At 41.1% G+C, this 23,042-nt stretch overlaps 1 protein-coding gene across 1 annotated transcript in view; it reads right to left on the reverse strand.

The window, feature by feature from the left end:
- Positions 1 to 13,437: 13,437 nt before the first annotated feature.
- The window catches only part of LOC123508290 (protein bric-a-brac 1-like), a 32,330-nt gene continuing 22,725 nt past the window's right edge, over positions 13,438 to 23,042 (reverse strand). Inside the window, 3 exon segments of the mRNA XM_045261873.1 lie at positions 13,438 to 16,380; positions 21,529 to 21,699; positions 22,898 to 23,040. Of these exon segments, the coding sequence (XP_045117808.1) occupies positions 16,015 to 16,380; positions 21,529 to 21,699; positions 22,898 to 23,040 (680 nt within the window). The 3' untranslated portion in view covers positions 13,438 to 16,014.

The following is a 23,042-nucleotide window of genomic DNA, read 5'->3' on the forward strand; positions in this document are numbered from 1 at the left end:
TCATTCTAATTTTCTCGCTTTTGTTTATTTGTTACTATTATATTTTTGCAGAGCGCTTCCAGGAACACACTGCAAGTCAAATGGATTCATCTCGAGGGCTCTTTTGAAGCAGAAATGAAAGGTACACTGGCCTAATATCATGTAAAGTGTGTGTGTGTGTGTGTGTGTGTGTGTGTGTGTGTGTGTGTGTGTGTGTGTGTGTGTGTGTGTGTGTGTGTGTGACCTGATGCTGCTGCTGCTTTTAATTATTTGCATTCATCTACCTGTTTTATTTTCTACATATTTTACCATTGTTTTTTCCCAGTTTTGTTTCTATTTATTTATTTATCTATTTATTTATTTGTGTTTTTCTTTCCTATCCTCTATGCCTATTTTTTTTTTTTTTTTTTTTAGGCTCTTTCACCTCTCTATCTCAATTATTCTTCGTCTGTCTGTTTATCTGTCCGTCTGTGAGTCCGCCCCGTTTATCTCTTCTCCTTTCTGTCCGTCTGTCTGCATGTGTGTCTGTGTTTGTGTGTCTGTCTGTGTGTTTATATGCTTGTCCCTGAGCGCAAACTATTAATGGTTACCCAACTTCTGCAGGAGGAAAGAAAAAAATATAGAGCGAGCATTTACCAGACACTCTCTCTCTCTCTCTCTCTCTCTCTCTCTCTCTCTCTCTCTCTCTCTCTCTCTCTCTCTCTCTTTCTCACGCTTTCCTTCTTTTCATTCTCTTCTCTCTCTCTCTCTCTCTCTCTCTCTCTCTCTCTCTCTCTCTCTCTCTCTCTCTCTCTCTCTCTCTCTCTCTCTCTCTCTCTCTCTCTCTCTCTCTCTCTCTCTCTCTCTCTCTCTCTCTCTCTCTCTCTCTCTCTCTCTCTGTCTTACGTGCGAGTAATCATAACTCGTCACACTTCTAAGAAAACTCTAATTACAAGTTTACGAGTCGTGGCAAGATTCATAAGATTACAGTCTCGTGATGAAGTAATGACGTCTTTTATCATATATTTTCTTATCTCCTGTTTTTTTCTTATACACATCTCGAGTAATCAGACCGAGAGACAGGTATGAAAGTTGTTTGTGGTCACTAGTTAGCTTAGGTTAGGTAAAGTTAAGTTGGGTTAGGTTAGGTTAGGTCAGGTTAGGTTTTGTTGTGATACTTTGACTTAAGTTAGATTAATTTTGATTGTGTTAAGTTTGGTTATGTCTTTAGGTTTAGTTCGGTAAGATTAAGTTAGTGTAGGTTTGGTCAGGTTAAGTCAGGTTAGATCGTAAAGGAGAAAGGCTAAACGGAGTGGTTTGACGAGCAATATCACAGGTTAACCTCTTGAGCACCATGACGCGTTTCCATATTCATTCTGCTTACTATTTGGTGTCTTTATACAGCTTCAGAAACTCATGTGGGGAATTAAAATAGTGAAGATTCTGCCCATTAATCTTCTGACCTCCATAGACTCTTCCTAATGTAAATAAAATGGTCTTATCATACACAAATCTCAAGGTAAAAAATGTGTTGCAGTATTGAAGGGGTAAAAAAAAAACATTTAAATAGAAAAGTATATAGAGTGTTTAATAGAAATGGGTAATATTGTCTTTAGCTTATCACAAACAGTCTCATGGGAACTTTTTAAAAAATATACAAAGTGTTTTAAAAGGAGACGGAACCTGCTTGAAATAACTATAACTCTGCAAACAAACAAAGAAGAAAGAAAAGAAAAAAAAAGAAAAGGAAAAAGTTAGAGTAAATTAACAAAGACTCAGTGATCTACAGGACGCTAGAAAAATAAATAGAAAATAAGTAAAAAAAAAAAAAGAATCCACGTTTGAAATCATTATAATCTCTTCAACCAGGAACTGAACGTGAATTGAGACTCATTTGGAAAAGACGGGAGTTAAAAGTTTCAAATAATCATCAATTTTTCAACAGCTTGCACGGATACAGCGCTCACTTTCCAATCATGCCCATCAATAATTGTTCCTTTCTTTTCTCCACACTGTACTGTTTTTCTTCATTAGCATTCCTTTCTGGTCTGCGTGGGAAGCTGGAGTGGGTGGAGTGAATAAAGTGGAAATTTTAGTCTATCGGTGACCACATTACTCATTAAATCAACCCTTCCACTTACACTTCCACCTCCACCTCCATCTCCACCTACTACTCCATCCCAACTACCCAACTACCTTGCTTTTCTTTTTCTATCTCCTGTCTTTTTCTTCTTTACTTTTTTTTCGGGTTCTTTTTTAACCTATCTATCTCAAGCACTCTCTTCTCTGTCTGTCTGTATGTTTCCATGCATATTTGTCGGATCATTAATTTTGGACTTCCCCTTCCAGTCCAGTCCAGTCCAGTGTGGCAAGCCTTTGCAACGGCTCCACCTAGGCACTTGCTTAATTCATTCTTCTCGTCACGTTTTATTCAGCATGGTACTTTCCTGGTATTCTTAATCTTTTCAGTCCCGTGACGCGTTTCCTTCTTCATTCAGACTACTATTTCGTGATTTTATACAGCTTCAGAAACTTATGTGGGGGATTAAAATAGTGAAGACTGTGACCATTAATCTTCTTATTTCCATAGACCTTTCTAATGTTAATGAAATGGTACACAAATCTCAAGGTAAAAATATGCCCCAGTATTGAAGCGGTTAATGTCACAAATTTCATGCTTCACTTAACACCACCTTCATATCCCCACTTTATCCACATCTCCACCTCTTGCTCCTCTATCTCACAGCCTCCCACACATCCACCAGGAGGGAGTGAAAGTCAAGAACCTTCTGGCTACCTCTAATTGTCTTGTGGCTAAACGAAGTGGCGAAGTGAAAGCATTGAGTGTAATTTCGAGAAAGCAGGCAGTTAAAAAAAAAAAAAAAGTAATTACGGAGCTTAATGTTCATTGGTTGTAGTATTAATTCCTCTAAAATCAAGTCTGGTGTCTCCAAGAGCTGGCGTCATAGTGTTACTGGCAACTAAAAGCCTAGATTACGAAAAAGTATTGGTTGTAGTATTAATTCCTCTTCAGTAAAGTCAAGTCTGGTGTTTCCAATAGCAAATGTCATTGTGTTACCGGCAACTAAAAGGTTAGATTAGAAATGTATTCGTAAATTTACAAAGCAAAAGGTCCAAGAGCGACTTAGTTACGTAATGGCGACGAAGTCTTTTAATTAGTTCAAGGATTATAACAGAGAGGACATAAGCAAAGTTCTTCCGATCATAAGCCAGAATAAAACCAGAAATAATGAGATGAGCTTGAAAAAAATAAGGTTCAGAAAGAGATGAAAAGAAACTGGTTCTCAACAAGAGTGGTTGATGAATGTATTATTTTCGCTTCTATAAAATCACGTTTGCTTACTTAAATGTCAGGTGTCATAGTGTTACTGGCAATTAAAAGGTTAGGTCAGCAGTGTATCACAAAGCGAAAAAAATATCACAGTACCATCTAGTTACGTAATGGAGACGAAATGAAACGTTTTAGTGGTTGTGGTGTTAATTTCTCTTCAGTAAAGTCAAGTTTGTCACTCAAATTAAAGGTTACATCAAGTTAGTCGCAGAAACAGCACGGACAGCATAAAAGGAAAAAAGTTTAAACGTTTTAGTGCACACAGTATAAATTTCTCTCTAGTAAAATCAAGTCTCGTCGCTCAAATAAAAGGTGTTATCGTGTCACTGGCAGTCAAAAAGGTTAATTAGGAGTACATTCACAGATTCACAAAAGCAAAAAATGTCAAAGAAAATTCTACCGATCTGAGGGCGAGGAAAAATGAACACAAGGATCGAGACAGAACAACAAATGAAAATAAGAAAAATAATAGTTTCCTCTCAATGTATTTCATCAATTATTAGTGTCTTATTATTGGAACCAGATAAAACACATGATTAGCCACTGAAGGGAAAGAAAACGCAACATTTTTTTTTTTTTTTTCATGTTGGAATAATTATCGGTTATTTTGTGTCGAGCAAAGAAAACAAAGGAAAAAATATGTTCACGGTAAGTTTCTAATAATGAGAGAGAGAGAGAGAGAGAGAGAGAGAGAGAGAGAGAGAGAGAGAGAGAGAGAGAGAGAGAGAGAGAGAGAGAGAGAGTGCACACAACCTTCTTAAACACATGCCAATCTGCTCTCCTCCAACGCTGCCGTCACCTCTCTCTCTCTCTCTCTCTCTCTGTCAACCACATCCCTTCGCTTTAAACTAAACAACAAGTAAGTAACAAAAAGAATAATGACGGCAAGCAGGAGGAGGAGGAGGAGGAGGAGGAGGAGGAGGAGACGAAGAAGAAGAAGAAGAAGAAGAAGAAGAAGAAGAAGAAGGAGGAGGAGGAGGAAGGGACATCAAATATAAGTAAAATAAAAATAAATAAAAAAAAAGACCAGGAAGAAGAGGAAGAAGCGAAGGAGGAGAAGGAAGAGTAAAAAAAAAAAAAAGAGTAAGAAAAAAAAAATAAGCAGGCTAAGAGTTGACTCGATACCAAAACACGGGGAACAATATTTGACTTTCCGGAAAGTTTACAACATTCCCGCCCACCGCGTCACTCCCAAGGGAATCCAATCACATGCAAGCTGCGCCCGCCATGAGAGACGCGTCCTCGATCCTCTTTTGTCTACGCGCGGAGGGAGAGAGGGAGGGAATGGCGGGAAATGAAAATGAGAATATAAGAAGGAAAGGAAGACAGATAGAAAAGTTATGAAGTCGATACGTGTCAATGAGTATCCCAACCACTCTCTCTCTCTCTCTCTCTCTCTCTCTCTCTCTCTCTCTCATTTTAGCCTGACCAATCTTTCCTATTATTGATTGTTTTACCTGAAATACTTGTTCTAACCGAATACTCTCAATTATTCCAAGCCTAGCCTAAAATATTTCGTCCCAGCTGGAGTTTTGCATTGATCAATAAACAGAACACTAGTTCCTGATTATTTACAATGCGAAAGTCTCTCTCTTGGCAGGTACAATTAACTAGATCAGTCCGCATCTTTACTTCTCCGCTGACAAGAGAGAGTACTTCCTAATTTCCTTTTCCCTCTCGTCTCTCGCTTCCAGTTCCCCTTTGCTCACTCTCAGAACTACGAGTATAACTATTTCCACGTTCTCAAGGGTAAAAACTAAATAAAGGATAGGAGCAACAGATGAATAAAGGTAAAGAAACAGGAAGATATATACGAAAATGCTTAAAATACAAGACGCCAGCTAGGTTAAAGAAAGACACGGGTGGGACTTTCAGCATTTTTACCTCCACCAAGACCAGCCAGTGATTACCACGGCCAATGAATAATACAATGGAAAAGGGGGAAGGGAAAAAGTACTAGCCACAGGATTAAAACTTACAGCCTACTGACAGAGAGAGAGAGAGAGAGAGAGAGAGAGAGAGAGAGAGAGAGAGAGAGAGAGAGAGAGAGAGGAAACCAAAAGAATAAAGATGACAAGGATAGCAAAATTAATGGCACAGAGAGAGAGAGAGAGAGAGAGAGAGAGAGAGAGAGAGAGAGAGAGAGAGAGAGAGAGAGAGAGAGAGAGAGAGAGAGAGAGAGAGAGAGAGAGAGAGAGAGAGAGAGAGAGAGAGAGAGAGAGAGAGAGAGAGGAAAATGAGATGAGAAAATAGAAAATTAAAGAGGAAAGAAGAGAGAGAGAGGAGAGAGAGAACGAGAGACGCTAGAAGAGAGAAGAGAGAGAGAGAGAGAGAGAGAGAGAGAGAGAGAGAGAGAGAGAGAGAGAGAGAGAGAGAGAGAGAGAGAGGGGAAGAAGAGAAGCCAGCGGATGAAATAGTTAGAATACATGATACACCTTACCAAAGTATGTTCTAAGTATGGGAAGGGAAGCCAAGTACAGTTTAATCCCCAGTGTTTTAGTATCGACTCAACTCAACCTGCATTTTTTCGTTTTTTTCTTCGTTTAAGCTTACTGTTCTCCTTCCCTCCTCCTCCTCCTCCTCCTCCTCCTCCTCCTCCTCCTCCTCCTCCTTCCTCTTGCTGTCAGTATTACTTTTTGTTTCTCACTTGCTCTTCAGTTTAAGGGGATGTGTTTGAGAGAGAGAGAGAGAGAGAGAGAGAGAGAGAGAGAGAGAGAGAGAGAGAGAGAGAGAGAGAGAGAGAGAGAGAGAGAGAGAGAGTGTGTGTGTGTGTGTGTGTGTGTGTGTGTGTGTGTGTGTGTGTGTGTGTGTGTGTGTGTGTGTGTGTATTTTCCTTCCTGTTCATATGTTATGGAGCGTAGATATCAAAATTTTAACTTTAATCAATCTTCCTGATGCTCCAAGTCACCATTAGCTACAGAGCCTGAGGAAAGGGAAGAAGTAATAAATGATGAGAAACACTGGAAAGAGAGAGGTGATGGGGGACGATGTAAGTCAAGATCCAATAGAACTTTTCTTTTTATGGATGAGGTGAAGGCGTTAAGGTAAGTACACCACCCCGCCCAAGAAAAAAAAAAAAAAGAATGTACACTGAGTTTGTCATTCCTAAAAAAAGAAAATGGAAAAAAAAGAATCATAAAGGAAGATAAAACACAAAGCAACCACTGAAAAATATACATCTAAAATGAGGGGATTTCAGATGTACCGACCTATTCTATTCTGTTCTTTCCGTGTAGCTTCTCCACTACGTCCAAAAAAGCTCTAGTTTAATCTATACGGGATTTTAGACAATTTTAATAGTTCTAGTGACAGGTTAACAAGACTTATACGTTACTAACTGGAGAAACACTCCTAAGAACACGGCTTGTCATCTCTGTGGCCTTGAAAACGTCTCCACCCACACTAGCCTTATCAAACCATTCCTTCTAACTGACCGTTCTATCAAAACTAAGACGCATAAAAAACAACTAATTGAAAAAAAATTAACCAACTAAATGACTTACTAAATGACTTACTAAATGTGTAAATCTCATCTCAGTCGGTCTTTTGTTTGATCGCTTTTGTTTCCCTTGGCCAATTTTCCCCCTCTTACATGAAAAAGGGAAAAATAAGAAGAGAAATAACAGATAAAGGCAGAGTGCAGGACAAGACGGTGCAATAGTGGTGGTCTGGTCAGTGCCTTTTCTAAAACACACCTATACCTTTAACTCTTCCCATTAATTATCGACTCTTCCGGCATTGCAATGATTCATGTTGATATTAATTTTCATCCTCATCGCAGCCTGCCACCATGCGTCTATCCATTGTATTTGTTTTATCTGTGTGTTTTCAAGTAACAGATCCATTAATAATTTTTATAGCATCACTCGCTAAACTGATGGTTATGTTCGCTTATTCGCTTCTGTTTACTCTGACATCACTTGTTATTATGCTCTCACTTCTATAAAAAAAAAAAAAAAAAAAAAACTCGTTTCATAATGAGGGTTATTCTAGGAAAGTCATATTCTGAAAAATAACCACTACTATATAAACACCGTCCCTATGAAAATAAAAAGTAAATAATATACAATGCGTTTTCTCTAAACAAGGAAAATATATACATTATCAAATCAATCTAGAAAAAGAAGATACAAAAAGTTTTGCGATTATTGTTATTATCTAATCTAAATAGCAGAATTATAAATCATGAAAAGAAAGAAATTCATTAATTCAGGAAGTTTATCTCAAGCAATAGCGTAAATTTGGTGCTACATTGATACGCGGTCTGTCGTGTCGTAAAGCTACTTCGCTGTGCGGTGTTAGCTTTATATTATGATCTACAATAAGAAAAACTATACTTTTCTTTTTTCTTTCACTATCAGGAGACAAGAAAAGAAAAAAACACTGGTCTTCATTTGGAGAAACTGTCTTGTTGGGGAGTTAGAAGCACGAGTGAAATGTCTGTCTGTTCGAATGTCGGAGCTCTGCTCCTGACTCGGCAAGGTACAGTGCATGTGGCAACAATACACTTCACTTCGGCACAGACAATGTCTCGATAAACGACCTGCGCTGCGCTCCCTTCCGTGACTTTACCTGCTTACTGTCATCTGAATATCTAAGGTGGTTGTCGGGTCCGGCCTGGGCCAACTGGCAGCAGGTCCTTCTTTTCCTTGGCGGCCTCAAGCTTCACTATAGTCATCCACTTGCAGCGCCTCACACTAGGCAAGGGGTCGCCATGAACAAGGAATTAATGTCTACCATTCAACAGATGGTGCCCGGATGGGGGAGTCCTGATGTGGAGATAAGGGCTCCTTAAACAGGGTGTGGTGGAGGGTGTGTGCGGATCCCTTGATTGTGACGGCACTGCGCTGAACAACTCGCCATGAACGAGAGCACGCTGTACTCCATGCACCGGACACTGGCAGAACGAAAGGGTTCTTTAAGAGTGAGAGGACTGACTTCTTGACAATGGTTGGGGCGTGGTGTATGGCGGGTCATTGCTCATGGCAAGGTTGCATTGTCACTACCCTCACACCCACAGGGCTGCTGGGGTGGACCCTTGGAGAGGAAGGGTTCGTCCTGGTACCTGTGTAGGTATACACACTTCAATGACGTGTAGCTATCGCCACGCCCACATCGTTATCGTGGAAACCCGTATGGGTATCGTCTTCTTCTTCTTCTTCTTTTAACCTGTTCCACTTTTATCTATTTTGTTCACTTTGTTCATTCAGTCTCTGTCTCTTTTCACAGCTCTGTTCCAGGAACTTTTTAAGTGCACTTCACAGCTTCCTCCATCCTCTTCAGCATAACCTCTTGTTCCATTCCTCTTCACCAATTAATTTTGTAATTTGTGCTACCAGCTGTCTTTCTTCTTCATATCTGTCACATTCAACTATCATGTGCTGCACTGTTTCATTCATTCCCACACATAGGCTGCAGCTCTGCTCTTGTTCATTTCTTCTATTCCTGCTATTTAATTCTAAGGTACCTGTCCTCGCCTTGAACAATAACTTGCTTCCCCAGTCCCCCACATGCCACTCTATCCTTCCTGGCTTGTTTTCTACTATATCATTTATTCTCCATTCCTGATCTCCTCTTCCTCCAACCATTATCTTCTATCCTTTTGCTTAAGTCTCTACTCTCCAGTCTATCCCAGTCTTCTCCTATGTTTTTTCTTCCGTCTCTCCTCCATGCTGATCCAGGTCTGTTCTCTGAGAGGACTTTTTCTTTTTTTTTATACCATGTGAGCTTTTCACGGGAATTTATAGGCTAAAGGGGGTACTTTTTGGGGTACCTCCTATCTCAAAGCCCACCCGCTAGGAAACCGTTGCCCCGAGTGAGGAAGCCCAACCTACACTCGGACGGTGGACAGGATTCGAACCCGTGCGCTTGGAGACCCCTCGGACTAACTCCAAAGTGGGCATGGTTCCACTGTACCACGGCGGCCCATCTTTCATCATCTAGCCTTTCTATTTTTTAATATAGGACATTTTCCCTTTGGCAATTCTTTCTCGGAATGTGCTCCACCCCGTGTTACCTCTGACTGCCTCTAAACCTGTGCCTCTGTTGGCTCCTAATGCCCATCGACCTATTATGTCTTGCATCTTATCTAGTTCCTGGATGTCCTTCTCTGTGAATCTTATTATTTCTGTCCCATATAGGCAATGTGGGACTGCCATATCATCTTCCACATTCACCTTGGTCATCTGCTGGTCACCCAGCCAGTCTTCCCCATTACGGAGCGAGCTCAGAGCTCATAGACCGATCTTCGGGTAGGACTGAGACCACATCAACACACAACACACACCGGGAAAGCGAGGCCACAACCCCTCGAGTTACATCCCGTACCTATTTACTGCTAGGTGAACAGGGGCCACACATTAAGAGGCTTGCCCATTTGCCTCGCCGCTTACCGGGATTCGAACCCGGGCCTCTCGATTGAGTCGAGCGTGCTAACCACTACACTACGCGGTGTGTGTGTGTGTGTGTGTGTGTGTGTGTGTGTGTGTGTGTGTGTGTGTGTGTGTGAAGACAGCTTGCTTTTTTTTCTTTCCTTTTTCTTAATGAGGAAGGATTACCTGTCTTAATTTTGTTTATCAGCCTCGGCCAACCACGTTTCCTCGTCCTGAGTTTTTTTTCCCCTTCACCCAAACACTCCCTAAGCTCCCGTCAGTGTGCGGCTCGCTTGGAATATTATGGAGATGGCCTCTTCATTAACCCACACGGCCCCTTTAATCTCAACAGCCACGTTTTGAGTAGCTAGTCTTGCTGTTACAACGACACAAGTTAAAAGTTTATGTCGCGTCGTTTTCAATCACAGCTGTTATTTCTTGACTTTTTTCCCTTCCAAGGATCTCAACTTTCCAAAACACTCAGATTCTTGCGCAAATGAGCTACAAATAGGTGCAATATAGGATCAGGTGGCTCATTTCATCATCTGCAGAGGTGGTGAAGGAAGGAGGCAGTGACAGTGGTGGTGAAAGAAGGGCAGTAGTGGTAATGAAGGAGAGAGGCAGTGGTGGTGAAGGAAAGGTAGTGGTGATCGTGAAACTGAGGCAGTGGTGGTGAAGGAAGGAGGCAGTGGTGGTGAAGGAAAGATAGTGGTGATCTTGAAAGTGAGGCAGTGGTGGTGAAGATAAGGTAGTGGTAATCGTGAAGGAGGGAGGCAGTGGTGGTGAAGGAAAGGTAGTGGTGATGGTGAAGGAAGGAGGCAGTGGTGGTGAAGGAAGGAGGCAGTGATGGTGAAGGAAGGAGGCAGTGATGGTGAAGGAGGGAGGCAGTGATGGTGAAGGAAGGAGGCAGTGATGGTGAAGGAAGGAGGCAGTGATGGTGAAGGAAGGAGGCAGTGATGGTGGAAGGAGGCAGTGATGGTGAAGGAAGGAGGTGATGGTGAAGGAAGGAGGCAGTGATGGTGAAGGAAGGAGGCAGTGATGGTGAAGGAAGGAGGCAGTGATGGTGAAGGAAGGAGGCAGTGATGGTGAAGGAAGGAGGCAGTGGTGGTGAAGGAAGGAGGCAGTGGTGGTGAAGGAAGGAGGCAGTGATAGTGAAGGAAGGAGGCAGTGGGTGAAGGAGGAGGCAGTGATGGTGAAGGAGGGAGGCAGTGATGGTGAAGGAAGGAGGCAGTGGTGGTGAAGGAAGGAGGCAGTGGTGGTGAAGGAAGGAGGCAGTGATGGTGAAGGAAGGAGGCAGTGATGGTGAAGGAGGGAGGCAGTGATGGTGAAGGAGGGAGGCAGTGATAGTGAAGGAGGGAGGCAGTGATGGTGAAGGAAGGGAACAGTGATGGTGAAGGAAGGAGGCAGTGGTGGTGAAGGAAGGAGGCAGTGGTGGTGAAGGAGGGAGACAGTGATGGTGAAGGAAGGGGCAGTGATGGTGAAGGAGGGAGGCAGTGATGGTGAAGGAGGGAGGCAGTGATGGTGAAGGAAGGAGGCAGTGATAGTGAAGAAAGGAGGCAGTGGTGGTGAAGGAAGGAGGCATTGGTGGTGAAGGAAGGACAGTGGCGATAGTGTAAGAGGGAGGCAGTGATGAACAAACATTAACTCTCACAACAAGCCTTATTCTGGTGATAAGTTAAGGCAAAGCGCGGTACAGAAGACGAGGTTGTTCATCTGTAGTTAGCTCACTACCACGTACTATCTAGTAAAGATATCAACTTTCTCAAAACAGCTTTCTGGTTCTTGTACTAAGGGTTGATCGATTGACTGATTGGTTAAAAGGAAGAAAAAAAAGTGCAGTAACATCGTCGTTATATGACTTGCACTAAGGAAAATATTTTGAAACATTTCCACGTTGCACCTCCATTACATTTAAATGGCTCTAGTTGCACTTTCACGGGGTTTTTTTCAGGCACACGTTTCATTTTCTTTTTTAATGTTTCTAGTGGCATATCAACGAGACTTACACATTACAAATTGGAGAAACACTGAAAAGAACCAGGCATGCCATCTCTATGCCCTTGAAAAATACTACTACTGCTGACTGCGAAGCGTTTCAAAATAATCTCAGAACAACTTAATTGCTTATCACACACCAATTGAATGATCATGTCCTTAAAGCTTTATAGAGGCCTCAGTAAAAGTTACTGGAGTTTTCAAGTGTCCCTTCACGATTCTATGGATATTTTTGAACTAAAAATCTGTTGTTCCTTACTTATTTCATCCAAGAAGCCTCGACCTCGACAAGTCATTCTCAGGAAATAAGACGATAAGTCATTCATTGCACATCAAATCCTATAAAAACTAATGAATAAATAAATAAAGGTTTCGATAGACTTGCATATTATAGAAATTCAACAACTGCCACGTAGTCTAACAACCACTTAACAATCACCTAGCACCCAAACAGTCCAAACATTCTCAGTTAAACACCGTAACTATAAATTTTTTTTTTTTTATAACTACCCTCAGCTTTTTGCCTTGAAAAGTATCCTAACAACAATTCATTAACGACCGAACACTTAAAAGAGCATTTCCATAAAGAACACATCAGAACTACCCTAAGCCTTACGAACATTACATAAAGGATACTTAGCCAACTTATTAACTTACTGCAACGTACAAAACTTACCTCAGTCGCTGGCGGAAGATGAGAGGAGGATGTAGGGCAGAGGACGAAGCCTTGAGTGACTGACAACCCACATCATCACCACTTATGGGTTTCTCTCGCTCCAGTCAAGGTCAAATATATGCTGGGTGGTTTGGCTTCGGTCTGTAAGTAAGCAGGCAGCTCTTCCTTCGTCTTTTTCCGTATTGTCAGATTCAGTGAAAACTACGCATTTAACACACGTACAGGAGGAACCCAACATCCGAACCACCCAAACTCTTCACTCGTAGCAATATCATATTTCTTCTACTCTTCTGTCTATTTCTCAATTCTCTAATGATTATGTTCTTTTCACTCCTTTGTTGCCTTTCCTTATAATAGTTTCGTTGAGGTTAAAATAGAGACACAACCACAGCACTTACACACACACGGTCCGCACGTGAACTGTGAAGTGTGAACTTTTGAAGCTCTGAAGCAAAGTATTCTTGTTTCACGGCAGGGTGTTGCGCAATCTTTAAAAAAGAAATAACTTTCCTATAAAAGATTTAGCTAATACCACACAACATGAAAATTAAATGCAGGATATTGTTGTCATTTAATTTTTGTTTGGTTGGGTTAAAAGATTCCGCAGTTTGATATTGAAAAGGAGTCAACACACTATCAAAGAACACGAAAGTTTTCCATGGGGCGCTCTACTGTTCTGATTACACTCCCTCACATTTTACTCGTTTCATGAGAAATGTTGTTACCTTATCTTGCTCTGCTTCTTTTGTCAGCATCTTATATAACAAAACACGCTGCCTGTCTGTTAGTTTGTGTTGGTGGTGCTACTTTTCATAAAAGGAATAATAATGACTGAATAATAAACGGCTTGTGATGAAATTGTGCAGGGCTATGTATTATTACTTCCAATACAAAACTGTTAGATTATTAAGGCAATCTGTCACTTTTGCCCATTTTTTGAGGTGACATCAAGCATTAATTTTTTAGCTTGTGTTGTTGATGGTAGGAAGAGATTGCCATTCATTTGTCAGCTTGGAGCTGAATAAATTTTATCTATAAAGTTCAATTCTTCACACATCACCTAAGCATCAAATTAAACACCAAAGTGGATGAAAAATAGTGTTTATTCTGATGATAAGATTTTTTTTTCATAAATGGTGCATTTAAGTACATACAGGATACTAAAATAATGACTATACAATAATAATATATACAACATTTACATGACCTCAACCAAAGATGAAAAAAGAGGAACAGAATTCATTGCTGAGAATCAATTAGAAGTAAGAAAAATATGATACAGGATCAAATAAAGAACATTTACTACTGCAGGAGACAGGACCCTCATCTCCCCCAGTGGCCACTGTGGGGGCCTATCACAATGTGCCTGAACAAAGACTCCTGCAGAAGGGGGAGGATGAGGGGGAGGGTGAGGCCAGACAGGAACACGGCCACAGGTTATGAGGATCAGGAGGGAAAGGAGAGAAGGACAAGAAGGAAAGGAATGGATGGGAATGAGGCAAACAGTGTCCAGTCTGCAAATAATTTACAATCCATATTTCTTATAAACAATATATATATATATTTTTATGAACAAATTAGTGTTTTTTTGTATTTTTTTATGGTGGGAACTATCAATAAAGCTAATACTAATATATCTGTACATGATCCACTTTTTAGGTTAAATATCACATGTACTTTGGTAATTTGGTTCATAGAAAGCTAACCAAATCTTATTATGATGATGTTTTAACACTACGATGCCGGGTACCTCAGCTCGACTATCCAGAACTGTGTAACATCCATTCGCCTTGGACAGTGGAAGGTCAACTGACACAAACAAGCAAGGAAATTATACATGAAGATAAAGAGACATGGAGATTCAGTTTGCAAAGCCTCGTTCTGGACAGTCTCACATTTCGAGGATAAACTGTGACACCTAAATGACATGAGGCTGAATACAAAGTGTTGGCATCCTTACATCAGGTCAGGTCAGGTCAGTTCAGCAACATGACACAGGTCACTCTCATTACTCTCCAGACTACAGTAAATGCTTAGTTCATAAAAGGTCATTATAGAAATTTTGATACATGATTCAATTTGGACACTAGGAGTGCCATACATACAATACATACACTCTAGTACCTGTTTGGAAGATTATTTTGTGCCTTATTGTCCTGAGATGTTACCAATATGTGTGGAATCTAATGAATCAGGATGAGATTAACACTGTCACTTATGTGGAAGAACTTCACCGTCACAATCCCTCACTACAATATTCTAAGTCACATCAAACTCTTCAATAATATACTTTATGTTCAACTGGAATATGTACTATATATTTACTTTTGTTTTCCTGAATCTGTAACACATGAGATGATCACAGCAGTTGGCCTGAAGTCATTTCAGAAAAAGAGGAATGAAAATTTCTTTAAAAACCTTCACACTTATCCTGCATCACAGCACAACCTAAGATTCCTAAGAGACAGACACTGCAGTCTTAGGCAGTCATCCTCTATTGAGTCCCTGTGACTGTGTAAGTCAGCACAGAGAGTTATGTACATGTGTGTACATGTATCAGTGTGAATATTTCAATGAGTGTTTGAGTGTGAGCCAGGGTAAGCATTTTGAACAAGCAGGATGTGGGGTGAGGGGAGAGGTTAAGTGGCATGTTCTGAGTCACCCTCAGTGTGGCCTTGACAGGGATAGTTTTGAACACAGCTGGCTACACTTAGGGCTTCACAGACTACCTTCCTCACTTAACCAGCCACATAGGTCAAGCCTACACACACCAACAGTTTGCTCACTGAGACAATGCTTCTGTGTATGTTTGTGTTTTGTGCATGTGTCTGTATGCATGAGTGCATGCGTGGGCAGATGTAAAGAGGACGGAGCGATGCTAGAAATATTCTTAATGGAAGCAGAAGAATGAAGCACAGTGGCTTTGGATAACTAATCAATGCCCATTTCACACTTAAGTGGTTAAATATTTTCTTCAGACAAGCTGAAGCTGTACAAAGACCTATATACTTTAACTATAATATAAATTTTACCTTATATTTTTCCTAATAGATTACATATAAAATTTGATATATATCTGTATATCTATTTACATATAGTACAGTAAATATAGTCTTCTGAAATACAAAGTAGAGGTGGAAGAGAGTGAGGGGCCACAGCAGGGCACTGAGGAAGCCAGGCGATAGGCATCTGTACACCATCACACTATGTACACCTTCATTACTAGCGCGCAAGCTGCACTCGGCTAAAGCTACGCCTAGACGTTAAGATAAATTTATTATTGTACATCTATGTCAATACAAAACTAATATCGGACGGCTGTACCCGTGTTGACAACGCAGCAAGAGGGTCAAGTGAACCTTTGTATCGCTTAAGTTAATATTCATATCTCTTTTGGGGAGATTACACAGGATGCTCTTACACATGAGCAACTTAAAGCCATTACTTTCTTTTGTGTGACTGTCCACACACGTGTAGCAGAGCGGCTCCGCCACAGTGACGGAGCCTCCACGCCACGGCGGCGTGCTGTAGATTAATGCACATGCTGAGTCTGGACGCAGCACTGGGCCGGGGACAGGACTGAGGTAGTGTCACCAGTTCTAAGTGGGCAGGAGCCTCTTGGGAGATGGAAAAGGGAGGAGGGGAGCAGGGGTGGCGTCTGCTCATATCTTGGGAAAGAACGGATAAGGCACGTACTCAGACATCACGTGGCAGGACTTCTCTAGGTGCTTTTCTAGGTGTGCTTTCTGCTTGAAGCCTCGGCCACACTGCTGGCACTTGAAAGGACGCTCCCCCGTATGGGTCCTCAGATGAACCTGCAAGTTAGACTTTCTCTTCTTAGGGAATTGTTTGCCACAGATGGGGCAAGGCAGGATTTCCTCCACATTGACAGTACTGTCTTGGGGCCACAGGGCTCCAGGGGGCAGCAGCATGGGGGGAGTACCATGGGGGGGCAGGACACTGTGCCCCGGACTCATCATTGAGGAATCTTTTTTCTTCAACTTGGATGACTTTGATGACAAGTCCTTCTGAAACAAGGGGAGATTTGGATCAGGCACTGTGTGAAGGCTGTGCTTCCTCCCACATGCACAACCAGCCCGAGGGAACCTGCCACCACCACATGCCCACTCACCCACACCACGCCACACCACACACCACACCATACCAACACCAACAAGGAAATGGTGCCTTTAATGCATATTACTTTATAACTCTGTCACAGCTGAGTTGTTTTGTCTGTCTGATAAGTCATCAGTCACAGCTGTCCTCTCAGTGACCACCCACACTGAGAGCTGCCCCACAGGCCAGGACACTCAAGAGAGGTTTTGCGAGAGGAGAAAACTACACATGAAAAAAGGACCAAACAACCCTTAACATTTTAAGTGATACTTTGTACTCCTTTCATGTCACAGTTTATTTGAAAATAAAGTGATTACAATGTGTTTCATTTACAGGTGACTAAATGATTTCAGTAATGAAAGTCTTGAGACAACACTGCTCACAAAGTGTTCAGATCCTGACAGGATTCCTTACTAAAAAACTAAAAGGAGTTTTATTCATTTATTGTGCATGTCTTACATTTATGTAATTAGGAAATAAATTATGATTATACATAAAACTTGTAAGCGTTTGTGACCAAGTTGAGATGCACTTTAAATTAAGTATTTAGTATGATATAATCAAATAAACAATTCTCTTAAATAGTGACTTTGGTGATTAAGTAGATGAAGCCATAGAATCCAACATATACATATTTTGAGAAAAGATTTGAGACTTAGGTTCATTAAAGCAATTTATGAGAGTATATAAAACAATACTTTACAGTGTACATAAGAGTTGATTGCTGCTTCCAGCCAGTGGGCCAACACGGCTGGCGGAAGGCAGCTAAGGCATGCCGTGTGTTCCGAACAAATAAAAAATAACCCTGATTTGATTTGCTTAACAGGACTACTGTCACACGTTTCCTGCTTATAAACACACACAAATGTGCACTTACACCCACATACATACACTCACACACACACACATACAAACACTCACACAAGTACACACGCAATCACACCCAGAAATGCACACATACACCCACATACACGCACACAAACAGCCAGCCCTAGCTTTTGTCCGCTTTCTCTGTCCAGCTAACTTGGTGAACATTCCTGACATGGTGGTAGAGCGTGCCTGTCTGAGCGAAACTCTTGCCACACACATGGCATTTGTAAGGTCTCTCTCCTGTGTGGGTCCGTCTGTGCTCTATCAAGTACTGATTCAGAGTAAAACGCTTCCCGCATATATCACATATGTAAGGCTTAAAGTTAATGTGACTGCGATAGTGCCGCTTCAGTGAGCCCAGCACTTTGAATTCCTTCTGGCAGATGGGACATATGAGCCCATGACCCAGCAGCTGCTCGCTAAGGGCATGAGGAGGTGGGCGACCCTGCAACAAGAGAGAGTGGCACTTTAGTAGCTTGTCTGGGCCAGCGCGTGGTGGCTCCCTCACAGTGCTGGGCTCTGGCACCTCCATACTAGCTCCCTGCCACCATCATTACTTCTGCTGCCACTCCAACAGGGAGCCACAGTTTTCCCCGGCCCACACCGAGTGCCATCTCTGCCGGGCCTCACCAAGACGGCAACACTAATGATGCCAGGGAGGACTAGTGGGGCGTGTGTCACCAATGCCTCTCCTTCAGGCTACACAGGCACTACCATAGCCCCTACACCACCACACATTAGGCCTCACTCTGAACTATCATCATAATCTTTCTAGCTACTGTACACATTGGACTAACATGAAGCATGCAATATCATATTAGATCAGTTCACTCTGCCAGTCTTCCCCACTGCAAACCACTAACATAGAAGGTAATCACTTGGGTCACACACTACAAAACACTGAGGTAGCAGCTTGCACTCCTGTAATGATGGTGCCAGTGACTTGCCTACACTCACAACCAGTCAAGTACAACTATAATGAGCTCACACTTTAAAACTGAAGATTACTTATAAATACATTAAAATATCTCTAACTCATTACAATAAACATAATGTGGTACATGAATAACCTAATTGAGAACATTTCTTCTACCTCATGCATGGCTAGCTAGATTTAAATAATTCATTCAATTCTGGAAGACTTTCTAATCTAATTCCTGAGCACTTGTTGGTGAGCCGCCCTCAGCAGCTCCCCACCTCCAGTCAGCAGTCAGTTGTCAGCCCTAAGGTCACCAAGAGTCACTTCAGAATTAGAACAGTCAGAATATATCTATGTACAAATCGGGTTACAGCATGCAGGTACAGCATTAATGAATCAGGAGCCACTGCATTATGACACTATGGTCTCTCCACAGCTGCTCTCAGGACAATGCACACTCTCATGGTCCTTCGAGCACAATGGTTTTACTCTCTAATGTTACAGTGAAGATAGCATCACCTTCCATTACAAGGAGTATTTTTTCTATATCAACAAGACAAGAGGAAGCATACAGGTTAGTTAGTGAAGATCTTATTAGTATAGCTGTTACCTGATGCTGATAAAGGTACGTGTACACACACACACACACACACACACACACACACACACACACACACACACACACACACAAGGATACTGGCTTGGTTCTTGAGTTAAAAGAATGATTGGGTTTTCAGTGTGGTCCAAATACTTACATATACACAGAAAGTATATATTGTATCTTTCCCAGCAGGCAGATCAAAGGCTTGTTTAATGACCAAATAAGATACAAAAACATCTTTAAACACCAAAACCCACACATCAAAACAAATTGTACGTTATAGCTTTTCTATTTATCTTGTCGTTAGAGAGAGAGAGAGAGAGAGAGAGAGAGAGAGAGAGAGAGAGAGAGAGAGAGAGAGAGAGAGAGAGAGAGAGAGAGAGAGAATTATTATATACAAATGAATACATCCACATCCATTTTGTATCTTTAACATCTAGAACTTCACTTAACTTCCTCCATCCACCAAGCAGTGTCTCCAAGGAAGTTTATGTTCTCTACAGACAATAACTTAAACTTCCTTCACCTCTTAAATGCTTTCACTATGACGATCATCTTTTTTAGCACAGACACCACTAAAATATATTGATTTGATGGCCACAGAGAATATGCAGTCAATTTAATATTTGTTTGGCTACAGAAGTATGTTTTTAAAAGATTGCTGTACAAAACATATGTTTTTAAAAGTTGTAGACAAAAGATTGCACAAACAGAAAAATTATAGAGATTTGAATGATTACTGACTATATTTTTCTGCCATTTTACTCATCCTATTTCTACCCTTTGTTCTTCTCCTACATCTTTAAACTCACCTCATCTGTCTTAGATATATATTTTAATTAACTTACACACTCTGGAAATCTTTGAAATGTGTGTAGCGGAAAACTCTATACTACTTCTTAATCTTTCCTTGAGAACCAGCCTAACATTTTATAAGATGAGAACTACACAAACATTTTCCATTTACAAGAATTATGCTAACAAGTACCAAAACATTTTATAACCTTGAAAACTGCACTAACACTCATCTTTTACAAGCTTGAGAATCATGCCAAGACTTTCCTAACACTTTCCTTTCATACTGAGCTGCACGTGGTGTGGTTCTTGTGATGATGAAAACCAATTAATCAACCAATCATTTCCTTTCATAATCTTGCTTCATCATCTGCCCCAAATTACTTTCTCCCCAAGCTCTCCTTTCCCTCCTCGAAAGTTTGCACAACAGTATGTACCAAGGTTCTTCGTCTTCAACTCTCTCACCTCTTGCAACCTGAGGGCATTCATGCAATGATGAGGCAATACACTGACCAGAAAAGGAGAAGAAGAAAAAAATCTCACTTTACTGCCAGTCAAAGTTCTGTTCCAAACAAAATTTAAGGCAGAAAGGATCAAAGGGCAAGAGATGAGCAGAGCAGGAGGTCAGGAGGGAAAGGGCACTACTCATTCAAGCCACATACATAACCCCAGGAGATGCAAGATTACAAGTTAAATGTACATAGTGGCAATGCTGCATCTCAGAGGAAAGTGAATGGAGTAATATAGATTTGATTGAACGTTTGAGAGGATTGTTAAGGTTTGTAAATGCGAAATATGCTAAAATAAAGTCTTTTGGCTCTGAGAGAGAGAGAGAGAGAGAGAGAGAGAGAGAGAGAGAGAGAGAGAGAGAGAGAGAGAGAGAGAGAGAGAGAGAGAGAATATTTGCTGGTTCACTAGTGAAAGGCATTTGAGAAACTAGCAAAAAATATACATAAAAACAAAGAAAAATCTCTGAGTAAAAAACTATGAGAAGTAAAGAGAAAGTAAAAGTGAAGACAAGGAATCAGACACCATAATTATATCAAGGTGGAGATCAAATACACAGTGGTGATGGTTGTGGTGGTGGTGGTAGCGATGGTGGTGATGGTGGTGGTGGCAACCTGAAAACATTTACCCAACAATACACAGCTGCTGGGTCAGATTTCCACTTGTACTTTAAAGACCTTTTCTTTATGGGGTGGGGGTTTGAAGGCAGCCTCTCACATGGTAAGGCCAAGGTCTGAAGCTGAGTAACCTTATTTACTTCTACTGCTTTGTGTCTTACTTCAGTCACAATCCTCCTTGCTGTCAATCTTCCAAATGACAGATTTTCAGATCAGAGGATGTCAGACTAAAGTAAAATGCTCAATACAGTGGCAGTGAGTTAGGCATGTTACTCAATTACTGACCATGACCTTCAACACAGGAGCCTTCATGTGTCCTAAAGCATCATTCCTTTACCTCAGAACCGAATCAGTTTCCTTTTCCAGATATAAACAAACAAATGGTACAGATAGTTAGAATACAATACCCTTACTATCTATATACTAGACTACAACCAAGCACATCATGCAAAGCCTTCTCTCTTCATGCACAGTCTGCCACAGCCAAGTCTTGTCAGAACCACTCCCTAAGACAATAAACTCAACAACCATAAAAATACCTTCACTTAATCGCCAAATAACACAATTGATACTTTAAAAGAAATCCAGAAGCTTGGTAAATTGATGAAAAAGAGAAAAAAATGCCATGTAATGTAAAATGTTAAGTGAAAGTTAAGATGTATTTCTCCCTCACGACAAGGTTTTAGTCAGACACACTTGGCTGAGGTAAACTAAAAGTGATCCCTTGACAAAGCACCACCTTACTCACCAGAGCAGGGTCGAGGGAGGAGGGAAGACTAGAGTTGGAGCATGTGTGGGGGTGGTGGTCCATGCAATGATGTTCACCCCCACTACTTGCATCCCCAATGTCACTCCCTGCACCACTTTCATGTCCCCAGTCCTCATCCTCCTCCTCCAGTGAGACGTCTTCCTTCACAATCTGTACAAAAAACAGTGGCGATCAGTATGGCAAAAAAGAAATACATGCATTGATGAATATCAATGTGAATATCCATCTGAATGGTAATAAACTGTAATGAAAAGTAGGACATCATTACCTATTTCAACAATCAAGTGAGGAGGAAGTGAAGATGTAAATACAATGAGGTGAGATAATGTAACAACTGATTAAGACTGATGTGGTTATGATGAAATTTCAAACCGGTCAATCATTCTGTAGTGGCTTACATAAAATAGAAATCGTTATCAGTTATGCAAGTGTGTAAACAGATGTGGAGATCTAAAGAGCCTAGGTGATAACACATGCTTCACCTTATCTTGCTTATCTCTTTCTACACCTGGGACAGCAGGACAACCCCTCACCAACACTGCTCTCACAAAACTATAACTCTGTTCTTGGGAACTTTTTTTCACACAATGATCACGTTAAAATTGCATTAATTCATGTTAATAAAAAAAATCATTCTTGCATGAATGCTGCCTCTGAGTACTTCATATGAACTGTTGGGTTAAGAAATACTTTCCTGCAAGTCATAATGATTCCACATATTCAATTACGAATCAGGAAAACAAATCATTATTGATAGTTCAAGTTCAGGAATGCAGCAAGAATTTTTGTATCACTGTGTGTGTGTGTGTGTGTGTGTGTGTGTGTGTGTGTGTGTGTGTGTGTGTGTGTGTGTGTGTGTGTACGTAAGGAAAGATATTTCTCTTTGAATGAGTATTTCATCATCTTGAGGTAGTTTTGAATTAATAAATCTGTAAACAAGAACTTTCACTGCTGGTGCTGCATTTGGCTAAGTACCTTTCACTACTGGGGCTGTATTTGGCTGAAGGACCAATGACCGTCACACAGCGACAGCCTGGACAACTTTTTCCCTACTGAATGACATTTGCTGCCAACCCATTCACCATTAGAGGCATTGAGACAAGCTTGTGTAACATATTAGCCAGACTGTGATATGCGTTATGTGTTTTCTACAAAGTGTCTTCATGTGAGTACAACAGTGTTTCTTTACTCTTGCACTCCTTTTAGATCTACAAAAATCCTAGAATGTGTTTTAAACATGAAACATAACTAAAAACTAAGATTAAACGTTACTATCAAACTGATTCACCTTCCACACAACAATGAACACAACAGTTCTGAATGAGGTTAAGAGTACACCTCAACTTACCACTTCATCTTCTGGTTTGGTTGCAACAGGTCGCCAGGAAGGGCCCGGCATGGGGTCAGCCTCCTCATGTGACTTTTCCTGGCAGTTGACCTCTGAAGGCGCAAGAGGGAGAGGGGATTTGGGGGGCAGGGGCTGTGGAGTAGGG

Source organism: Portunus trituberculatus, chromosome 24, assembly GCF_017591435.1.
Source record: "Portunus trituberculatus isolate SZX2019 chromosome 24, ASM1759143v1, whole genome shotgun sequence".
NCBI classification, from domain to species: Eukaryota; Metazoa; Arthropoda; class Malacostraca; order Decapoda; family Portunidae; genus Portunus; species Portunus trituberculatus.